At 46.6% G+C, this 11,330-nt stretch overlaps 1 protein-coding gene across 2 annotated transcripts in view; it reads left to right on the top strand.

The window, feature by feature from the left end:
• Positions 1 to 11,132, top strand: part of MIP (major intrinsic protein of lens fiber) — a 14,961-nt gene extending 3,829 nt beyond the window's left edge. The window contains exons 2-5 of one of the 2 annotated variants that reach the window (XM_060411579.1): positions 3,678 to 6,815; positions 7,285 to 7,449; positions 7,882 to 7,962; positions 9,521 to 11,132. In XM_060411579.1, coding sequence (XP_060267562.1) covers positions 6,456 to 6,815; positions 7,285 to 7,449; positions 7,882 to 7,962; positions 9,521 to 9,706 — 792 coding nt within the window. In that variant the 5' untranslated portion in view covers positions 3,678 to 6,455 and the 3' untranslated portion in view covers positions 9,707 to 11,132. Of the gene's footprint in view, positions 1 to 3,677; positions 6,816 to 7,284; positions 7,450 to 7,881; positions 7,963 to 9,520 lie in introns of those variants that run through there. The other variant, NM_001159758.1, reaches the window with a different exon arrangement.
• The last annotated feature ends 198 nt before the right edge of the window (positions 11,133 to 11,330 follow it).

Here is an 11,330-nt window from a genome sequence, read left to right on the forward strand (position 1 = left end):
GAATGTTGAGTTTCAAGCCAACTTTTTCACTCTCATCAAGAGGCTCTTTAGTTCTTTGCTTTCTGCCATAAAGGTGGTGTCATCTGCGTATCTGAGACTGTTGATATTTCTCCCAGAAATCTTGATTCCTGCTTCTCACATATCTGATTGTTATTAAATCCCTATCACATTATTTCTCCCCGGTCTGCTGCATTGGGTTTTCGCCTGGTCTTCCATTCTCCTCTGTGAGGCTGAGGGAACATTTAAAGAGGCTAGCCCACCCACTAGGTTGTGAATTCATAAGGGGCTTTAAGTCCCTTGTACTCTGTGTTCCTGGGTCTCAGGATTCTCCTTAGTACAGAGTAAGTGTTCACTGTTTTTGAATAAAGGAATACGTAAGGGAGCTTTGTGCCAACGTTCTTGCATGCACTAGCTCATTCCTTCCAGCAGGGGCCAGCCTGGCTCAGCCTTTCCATCCCTATTACGGTGTGAGAAGAGAGGTTTCCATTCTTTTCAAGACTGGAAGCACAGGTGTGAAGGTGACTTTCCCTTCAGTAGAGTCATCCTCTCCCAGGTGACGCTAGTGGTAAAGAACTCACCTGCCAATGCAGGAGACAAGAGATGCGGGTTTGATGCCTCGGTCAGGAAGATCCCCTGGAAGAGGCCATCGCAACCCACTCCAGTATTCTTACCTGGAGAATCCCATTAAGCTAGGAGCCTGGCGGGCTACCATCTATAGACTCACCAAGAATCGGACAGGACTGAATCGATTTAACACAGCACTCAGTAATGAGAAATTTCCAGGGTTGTATTTCTGTAGGACTTCTCCTTCTGTTCCTCCTGGTCCTAAGAGCTGAAGTGATCACTCCATGTTCCTCACGCTGTCAGACCACAACTGTATTACTTTATTCCCTGCTCAGGGGATAGTTTCTTACCTGTTATCTCTTGGATTATTTCACTTTTACAGACTATCTGACAAACTCACCTTCATTCTGTTGATCTATCTTCCTCATTGCTAATGAACAAGTAATTAACTCTTGAACATTTCCATGCATAATAAATAATTAGGAAGAGATAGAATTTTACTTGACAAAGAAGGAAAAGACATTTAAGCTAGAGGGAACAGCTTAGGATAAAGCACTGGCTTATAAAATAGAGTGGGCATTAGAGGAACAACAAGAAGCACAGTATTCCCAGAGTCACATACTAGGGAGATAAGGAGAGTAGTTAGAAAAGTTGATACCGAATGATGAAGAGTCATGCGTGCCCTGATAAGAATGTTTTTCAGGCATACGAGAGTTGTTAAAGGGAACACAGGACAAATTACAGATCCTTTTACAAACAGAGCTGACAGCAACATGGAAAGTGAATTGGAGGGGATGAGACTAGAAACAGAGTTAAGCAGAGTCCAAAGACTCTGGGAGTCTTTGGTGTGGGCTCAGCTATCCAAAAAGTAGAACTGATGGAACTGTGGTTATTGCTAGGTAGGAGAAGGAAACTTGATTCATTGGTTTCTGACTTAATGAGAGGATACAGCCAGGGAAGGGGGGGCGAGGGAAACCCACGAGAGAGGGGATATATGTATACATATAGCTGATTCACTTCATTGCACAACAGAAACTAGCACAACATTATAAAGCAACTATACTATAATAAAAAAATTTTTTAATGGGATACAGAAGGAAAAACATGTTTGGATGGGGAAAGATATTTAATTCAGTTTTGAACAGGCTGAATTGTGGTCTGTGGGACACCCAAGTAGGTGAAGACATTCTGTAGGTATATGGATATAAATTTCAAGGGAGGGGATGACTTAGATGAAGTCATCCAAGGAGAGGATGTAAACTAGAGTAAGTAGGGAATAAGCTGAAGGTGTGATCCTAGGGAATACCAGTATCTGAGATATAAAAGTGCTTAGAATGGGACCTGACCCATAGCAAGCATTGGTCTGCCTGGCTTGGGTTGTATCTGACTCCACAGGAAAGAAAGTGGAGAAGGAGGCAAGGACAGGGTCAGTTCAGTTCAGTTGCTCAGTCATTTCCGACTCTATGACCTCATGGACTGCAGCACACCAGGATTCCCTGTCCATCCCAACTCCCCAAGCTTGCTCAAACTCATGTCCTTCGAGTTGGCGATGCCATCCAACCATCTCATCCTCTGTCATCCCCTTCTCCTCCCGCCTTCAGTCTTTTGCAGCATCAGGGTCTTTTCCAATAAGTCAGTTCTTCGCATCAGGTGGCCAAAGTATTGGAGTTTCAGCTTCAGCAACAGTCCTTCCAAGGACAGGATAGACTAGACTATTTACTCTATTTCTTGGATTACTCCATTTCTAACACACAGGGGCCCTAGCCTGATCCAAGTGCTAATTGGAGCCCTTAAATATGAGTGGGAGAGGGATGATGCCCTCAGAGCTTGGTGATTGTTCTGGACTTTGCCAGGAGTCAGCAGTCAGCAAAGCATTACCAGAGAAAGAGAGAGAAGGGGGGCCCTCAGGAGCTAGCCAAAGGGGCTGCTAGGCTAGCTTGTGCTGTGCTGGGGCCTTTGTCCTACTGAAACTGTCCACACAATGGAGCTGGGTTAAATGCTGACCTGGCATTCTAAGTACAGGGCTGGAATGGAGATTCCACGTGGTGGAAGCAGAGACAGATGGTCACCCAGCCCCTCAGTACCGTATCACTATTCACACACACTGTAATTGCTAGAGAGGATGGTCCATACTTGATAAGCATGAAATTGTGTTTATATCTGATTAATGCATGAGTCAGTTCATTTCTACTTCAAGCCAGTCAACTTAACATGGATGTATTGCTCAGGTGTATATCATCTTGTCCTCATACAATCCTGTATGATCAACAAAGTGGATTTTTTGTGTTTCTTTTTTTAAATTTTCTTTCTAATTGAAGGATAAATGCTTTACAATATCGTGCTGGTTTTTGCCGTACATTAACATGCATCAGCCATAGGTATACATACATACCCTCCTTCTTGAATCTCCCTGCCACCTCCCACCACCCATCTCTGTTGTCACAGAACATTGACTTGAGCTCCCTGAGTCATACATCTAGTTCCCACCGTCTATCCATTCTACATGTGGTAGTGTGTATATTCCCATGCTACTCCCTCCAGGAGACAGTGGACAGGGAGGCCAGGCGTGCTGCAGTCCACGGGGTCGCAAGAGTCAGATACGACTGAGCGACTGAACAACAACTCTCTCCATTTGTCAGCAAAGTAGATTTTTTATGGAACTCAAATGGGTTATTCTTTGGGTCCAGGGGATACAGGGTGGCTAGAGAGTAGCTTCAGAAAGGTAGGGAGCCGGTGCTAGGCAACCTCAGAGGTAGCTGTAGTCCTCATAAAGGACCACTGTACAGAAATGCAGCAAGGCAAATTGCTCTGCCTGAAGATTCCCTAAACTTTACAGACTCACTTGTTCCTTGGTCGTATGGATTATGCTTCCATAGCACCTCTGTGGGACAGAAATGGGGTCTTCTGACATGGGGAGTGAATATAGGCTCACTAGCCCCAGAAACAGAAATAAGTTGAAAGGCTGATGGTTAGTAACCAAAAATAACTGAATCAAGTGTATAGATAGAGGAGACTCTAGAATGGATTACTATTATAAGCCATGAAGACTTGAAATAACTTTGTAACTACCCCAGGTTTGTTATTTTACAAATTCCTTTTCTCCATTTCCATAGTTCCTAGTGGAAAAAACTTCAAAAATGTTTGCAAGAGGCTTCCCTGGTGGCTCAGTGGTAAAGAATCCGCCTGCCAATGCAGGAGACACAGTCTTCTCTGGTCTGGGAAGATCCCACGTGCCACCCCGGAGCAACTAAGCCCATGCTCAGCCCATGCGCCACAATTACTGAGCCTGTGCTCCGGAGCCCGAGAGCCGCAGCTGCTGATCCTACGCACCCTAGAGCCGTGCTCTGCAACAGAAGCCTCCGCAGTGAGAACCCCACACAGCAGTGAAGACCCAGTCAGAAACAAATACATAAAAAATCCTTTAAAAGCATTTTTAAAAATGTAGGTTTACTTGAAGCCAGAAGAGAGAAATGTGGAGAATCCAGGAGTAAACTTCATTGTCAACCCCCGAAAAGAACTCCCAACACAACAATGGCGTAGTGGGGAATTCCCTGGCAATCCAATGGTTGGACTCCACACTTCCAATAACAGGGGGCATGGGTTCAGTCCCTGGTTGGGGAACTAAGATCCCACATGCCAAACTGGGCGTGGCCAAAAATATTTTTTAAAAAGAATGAAGTGGAATGATAGCAAAAAAGTGAACAAACTAACCAGAAAGGAAGACGGAGCTGAACACTGTGTGTCCTGGGTGATCCCAGGAGTGTTGACCTAGGAATCCCCTGCACTCCCATGCAACTCCTCAAAGATGCTTTCCTATGCTGATTCCAGTGACCCAAGTGCTGGCTCACCACTGGGACCTGCTCACTGCTTGACTGTTTATGGTGAGGGACGGACTGTCTTTACCTTGCCTTTCCTAGAATTCTTCTCATTGTCTTCCAGATCTGCACACTAGCTTTCCTCTTTGCCTCTCTGACTCCTGAAACCCAGGTTCGTAGCAATGATTAGGAGTCCCTCCCTTCACTGTGAGCACCTCTGGTTGACTGAAGCCAACCAGAAGGCTCAGAGAGCTTATATTGATTTATTCAATGAATATTTATTTACTGCATAGTGTGTGTCAAGCACGGGGTTTGCAGAGATGAGCAAATGGACAAGTCCCTGCCCTCCTGGAGTTTATATCTAGTGGAGATAACTTCCCCGCCTAGAAAGTGGTAAAGCCAGGATTTTTGTTGCTCCTGCTGTTATTTATGGATTTCAAGTACACAGAATAGTCGTTTGTTCATGACATTGCCTTCTCGTTGGCCTCTGTGTGACTCCCAATTCCTGTACTTCACACAGGAGCAGCTTGTGGCCTCTGTGACTAGCCACCATGTGGAGATGGTGAGGCCTAACAATGTGTTCCGTCCTGCCTTCTCCACCACCACACAGCCCCCGCCACTAGACTGCCAACTTCCTCACTAAGCCTGGCCACAACTGAATTTCTTTCTCCAAACTTTTCTTCCCCATCTGGTCCTTTTCTGTCTCCTTGACCACCCTGCTGCCCCAGATAGCCACATCCCCAGACCTTTCTCTACAGGTCAAGATTTGACTTTAATGTCCTGATCATAGCCAGTTTAGGGGGCATTAGACCCTCCTGTTGCTTCATAGGCAAGACTCAATTTCCTTCCTTCAGTACTTCCTGCTAGGACCTTATGAATTAGGAAAGATGAAGTACAAGCTAATTCTGAGATTTAGTTACTAACCTCTCTTCTCCTCTCCCTGGTGGCTCAGATGGTAAAGAATTAGCCTGCAATGTGGGAGACCTGGTTTGGTCCTTGGGTAGGGAAGATCCCCTGGAGATGGGAATGGCAACCCATTCCAGTATTCTGGCCTGGAAAATTCCATGGACAGAGGAGCCTGGCCGGGTACAGTCCATGGGGTTGCAAAGAGTCGGACATGACTGAGTGACCAGCACTTTCACACTTTCAGTTCCTCTCCCAGCTCCCCAACACCTCTCCCAACCTATCCATGGAAGATAGCTTTTTCCTGCTATCCCTGTGGTTTAAAAGGCCAGGCTGGGACTTTCCTGGCGGTCCAGTGGTTAGGACTCCGTGCTGCCACTGTAGGGAGCATGGGTTCGATCCCTGGTCGGGGAACTAAAACACTGCAAGCCATGTGATATAGCAGATAAATAAATAATAAAAGTAAAAGGCCAGGCTGAGGGCTTGGAAACAGAGATGCTGGCATGCATCAGGGGTAGGGAGCCCGGGCTCAGAGAAAGCCAAACGCAGCAGAACTATTCTGTCCCAGGGCTGCAGGGTCCACAGATTCCAGCCCAAACCAGCCAATGGGAGAAGGCCCCCTAATCCCAGAGAACTAAAGAATTCTCTTCAGTTATCCAGCTTCCCTGCCAGAGTCCACTCTTGACCCCCACCCCCACCCTTACCCCTGGCCAGTTCAGAGAAGCCTAGAGGCCCCCAGGAGCATAGCCTCATGCTCTGTGAAGTGAACTCAGCTTCACTAACCTTCCCAGCAGAGTTGAGGAAAGTTCTAATATAGATGTCAGTCAGGACTATGAACCCCAACTTTGACATGAAGAGAAAGGCGGACTCCTCCAGTCCCCCTATTCTTGGTCCTTTCTTCTCGGAGCCTCACACCAGCCCTGACCCCATCCCCACCCTCATACCCGTGGCTCTGCTCATCTCCCCATTGAGGAGGGAGGGGGAAATGCTGCAGCTTTATCTGATGCACCAGAGCAGGCCTGCCCGCCGCAGCTGTGAAGGGGTTAAGAGGCTGGGCCAGTCACCTCAGCCTGCCCCTCCCAGGGATTAAAAGTCCTCTATAAAGGGGACTGTCCATCCAGATCAAGCCAGGGGGGTGTCAGGGACCCAGGCGTTGTGCCCATCCCCCCTGCCATGTGGGAACTGCGATCAGCCTCCTTCTGGAGGGCTATATTTGCTGAGTTCTTTGCCACCCTCTTCTATGTCTTCTTTGGACTGGGGGCCTCACTGCGTTGGGCCCCTGGACCCCTGCATGTCTTACAGGTGGCTCTGGCCTTTGGCCTGGCCCTGGCTACACTGGTGCAGGCTGTGGGCCACATCAGTGGAGCCCATGTCAACCCTGCAGTCACTTTCGCCTTCCTTGTGGGCTCCCAGATGTCCTTGCTCCGTGCCATCTGCTACGTGGTCGCCCAACTGCTGGGAGCCGTGGCTGGGGCCGCCGTGCTCTACAGTGTTACCCCCCCTGCCGTCCGAGGAAACCTAGCACTTAACACGGTAATGGTTGGCTGAGTGGGGCTGGGGGACTTGGTGCCTTGACTTCCTCCTGTGCAGGTAAATCAATTCCCCTGGGGGTCTGGGACTCTGTGTGTGTGTGTGTGTGTGTGTGTGTGTGTGTGTGTGTGTGTGGATGTTTAGGGTGGGGAGGATCAACACGTACTGTGGAGGGGTATGGAAGTCATTAAGCCCTGGACCTGAGTTCAGGTCCCAGCTTTTCTTCTGGCGCCTAGCAGGTTCTTGAGGAAACTTATTTTACTTTATGGAGTCTCAGTTTCCTCATCCTTCTACTATGCAAGAATGTTAGTAGGAGCAATTAAGGAGCAAATACAATTACTGTGAAGGAGGTGCTAATATCGTTCCTCTCCAGGGAACGGATGTCATAAAGGGGTTCCTGCCTGGGAAGCAGTGAGGCGGTAAGGCTGTGGCAGCCCTGAGACACTGCCTCTCTTCTTCTTCCTTTGCCCAGTTGCACCCTGGGGTGAGTGTGGGCCAGGCCACCATAGTGGAGATCTTCCTGACGCTCCAGTTCGTGCTCTGCATCTTCGCCACATACGACGAGAGGCGGAATGGCCGCCTGGGCTCTGTGGCCCTGGCCGTTGGCTTCTCCCTCACCCTGGGGCACCTCTTTGGGGTAAGCAGGAGAAGGGAGCAACTTCTAGTTTTAAAATTCCAGGACCCCCAAACCTTTGCCAACTTCTAAGCATTCTTCCTGCTCACTTCACTGTCAAACATGAACATGATCCACCTCCCTCTGTATCAGACAGCACAGAGGAATGAATCCTGCTGCGTTCCCCTCTCTAGTAACAGCTGTAGCTAGTCCTTCTTGACTCCACTCTAGAAAGGCATGCCTTCTGGGAAGACATGGGCTTTGCCAGGGAACCCATAGTCTGTCCTCCGACGGGCATTAGTGACCCCACTGTGGGACTTCCATGCACGTTGTCATCCCTACTTGCTGCTGGCTACAGACAAGGTGCCAACCCTTGGAGGGCAGGTGGGTGGTGGGAGAGAAGCTGGGCTGGAGTAGGGGGGGAAAGTGTCTCAGTTACAACTGTGTCTTTTGCAGATGTATTATACTGGTGCAGGCATGAACCCTGCCCGCTCCTTTGCTCCTGCCATTCTTACCAGAAACTTCACCAACCATTGGGTGAGTAAGAGGAGGAGGGCCAGATCCTGAAGCCCTCCTGGATGGGTGTGGACTGCAGGTTCGAGGTTTGGTTCCTGCTTCCTATCTGGATGTGCTGACTATTCTACCAGCCCTCAGCTAAGGGGGCTGTCACAGAGTTTGCCTGCCTATGTGAACAGGATTCATTATTTTGCTCAAGATGGACTCTTGCTCATATTGTTCCTTCACCAGTTAGTCAGGGCCTTTTTTTTTTTTTTTTTTTTTACTAAATATTTGCTGGATTCCAAAACTAGGAGCTATGAGGAGAGACTACTGAACAGGAAGACAACAGCTTCTAGTCTCAAGAGGCTGGGATATGTACAAGTACAAATGGGCCTCAGCCTCGTCCCTGTTCTAGCACGTCACTAGCCTCGTGTGTGACCATGACAAATAACTCAGTCCTTCTGCACCTTGGTTTCCTTAACTACACAATGGGATGTTATGAGAAATATATGTGAAAATCATATGTTTGGAATATTTAGCACAGAATCTGATACAGAGTAAGTCCTCAATAAAAATTGGCTATTCTTGTATTGTCTGGCCCTATGCCAGTCAAGCACATGTAAATAATTCAAAAAAATTTTCAAAGCTGTACACTCATTTTCATGGTAGCATTATTCACAATAGCCAAAAGGTGGAAGCAATCCAAATGCCCCACACAGATGAAAAGATAAACAAAATGTAGTATAAATGTAGTATATACATACAATGAAACAGTATTCAGTCTTAAAAAAGAAGGAAATTCTATACATGGTAAATAAAACATGGAGGAACCTTCAGGAGATTATGCTCAGTGAAATAAGCCAATCAGAAAAAGACTCATATATTTCTACCTATATGAGGTATTTATTTCAATGAATGGTCACATTCATTGACACAAACAAAATGGTAGGTAACAGGGGCTAGGGAGTGGGGGATATGGGAAGTTGTTTAATAGGTGTTGAGTTTCAGTTTTGTAAGATAAAATTTCTGGTGATGGGCTATACAACAACATGAGTATACTGAACACTACTGAACTGTACAATTAAAAATGGTTAAGATGGTAAATTTTATGTTATGTGTAATTTACTACAGTTAAAAAGAAATTTTCAAAGCAATATGGAGGGACTTCCCTGGTGGCCCAGTGGCTAAAACTCTGAGCTCCCAATGCAGGGGGCCCAGGTTTGGTCCCACGTCAGGAAACTAGATCCTCCACACTGCAACAAAGACCTTGGGCAGCCAAATAAATAAATATTAAAAGACAAAACAAAAAGCAATATGGAAACTAGTACAAATTGATAGCAAAAAAATAGAATATACATGTGCTAAGAAGGTATGGGATAAAGGAATAACTTAATGAGTCAGAAAATAAATGAATTTTGAAATGCAGGCTATGGAGCAGTCTAGGAGTTTTAAAATGAACACTGACTTCTGCTTAAATAGTGCCCAATTGTATGTGCTAAGGGCAGGATGTCTGTTTTACAACAACGGGATTGGAAAAAGAGCAACCTTGCTCTTCGTCCGCTGCCCAAACCTGATTGTTTTTTCCCTCTTCCTACAGGTGTACTGGGTGGGCCCGGTCATTGGAGCAGGCCTGGGCAGTCTCCTTTATGACTTTCTCCTCTTCCCCCGGCTCAAGAGTGTTTCTGAGAGACTGTCTATTCTCAAGGGTACCAGGCCCAGTGAGTCCAATGGACAACCAGAGGTCACAGGGGAACCTGTTGAACTGAAGACCCAGGCCCTGTAAAAGCTCCAGCCGGATAGAGGGAGTAGGAAGCTTCTGGGTTTACATGGAGGGGCTGAGCCAGCCCCCAGATGAAGAAAGAGACTGTGGGGAGGGGCATGTACTTCTTTATTTTTAAATTTATGTGTGTTTTTTTTTTTTTTTTTTTTGCCTTTTGCCGTGTGAAATCTTTCAAGTTGCATTCATGAGCTGTTTGGTGCACACTTCCCTTCCTCCCCATCCCCCTTCTCTTCGCCGCTGTGTGTGCATGATTGTGCGTATGACTGTGAGTGAATGTGACTGTGTCTTGAGTTGGGGGCTTGGCGTGAGAGGTAGGGAACGGAAAAGAGCTGTCACACTATACCTTCCTCTCCCAACCCAGTGCGGTAAGTACAGGGAATGAAGACCTTAAGTTTCTGGCCTTTACCCTGCTGCCAGTCAAGTGTATGGCTCTAGGTTTCTGAGGGAGCAGGGAAGCATTTCGTTACTCCTCAGAGGAGGCAGATGGAGGGAAGTGGAGGTGACAAGGCATTCCAAGAGTTGGGAGAAGCAGCTGGGCATGGTGTAGATATCAGCCCCAGATTAGAAGGCAACTGTACCAAGAAGTTTTGAAGAAGTTAACAGGAGAGTGTAGCCCACTTATCTCAGCGATGCTTGCCCCACGGACTTGGGTGGCAAAATAGCTCTGAGAAAAGTAAATACTGGGGTTGGGACCCTTCTGTAATTCCACATCAACCTCTCTACATCCACTGGCTGGGTTTGAGATTATTCTAGCATGATGGATCTCTTTGGAGGCCCTGGGTGACTGAGCTCCCAACCCAAGCAATGGATGAGCCTAGAGTCTAGAAAAATTAAGCAGCTTAACTGTTCTGCCTGACAAACCCCAGTGTGACCTCCAAACAGAAGCTACTTAAGCCCAGAAGTGCTCCCTAAGGCCAAAACAGGAAATCTGATGCCTAGAGCAAATGCAGAGGTAGGGGTGGGGGGCATAGAAGAAAGAGGATTTGACACTCAGAATTTTAATTTAGAGCAGCCCAAAATAATCTTCAAATGGCATCTTTCTGCCTTTATCACTAGTTCTATAGCCATTTCCATTTTTTGTGTGTGTCTTTTCATTTTCTGCTCATCTGTCTTTTCATCTTCAGCCAATTTCTTCTAACGCCTCATATCCCAAAAATTGATTCCTTATATTCAAATTTTAATAATTAACGCGATATTATTGTTTGATACCTATCTTCCTTCGTTGTTGGGAAAATACACTCATCTCAACAAAACCAGAGGAGCCCCTGACTTGACGATGAATACCTTTTCTTTTTAGAAGCCAACTGCACACTTCGCAAGCTTTAAACCTATACCTATAGTAAGACAGGCACCCTGACCTCACACGAGACCACTATTGCGCATAGCCGCACGCTCCATTTCCTCACAAATAAAGCCTAACTTTTCTAACTAACCTTGTTAAGACTTTGGAATAATCCACTTGACTAGAAGAAGGGGAAGAATATTTGTAAATTCACGTCTATTCGCACTTAGATCCCAATGATCAAAAGTCAGCAGGAAATCCATTGCGCTGTGAGCTCGGGCTCAATATAAGGGATGGACTCAGATAAAACAATAGTTGTACTCGCTTCCTTTTTTTTACTTCATC

Source organism: Ovis aries, chromosome 3 (genome assembly GCF_016772045.2).
Source record: "Ovis aries strain OAR_USU_Benz2616 breed Rambouillet chromosome 3, ARS-UI_Ramb_v3.0, whole genome shotgun sequence".
NCBI classification, from domain to species: Eukaryota; Metazoa; Chordata; class Mammalia; order Artiodactyla; family Bovidae; genus Ovis; species Ovis aries.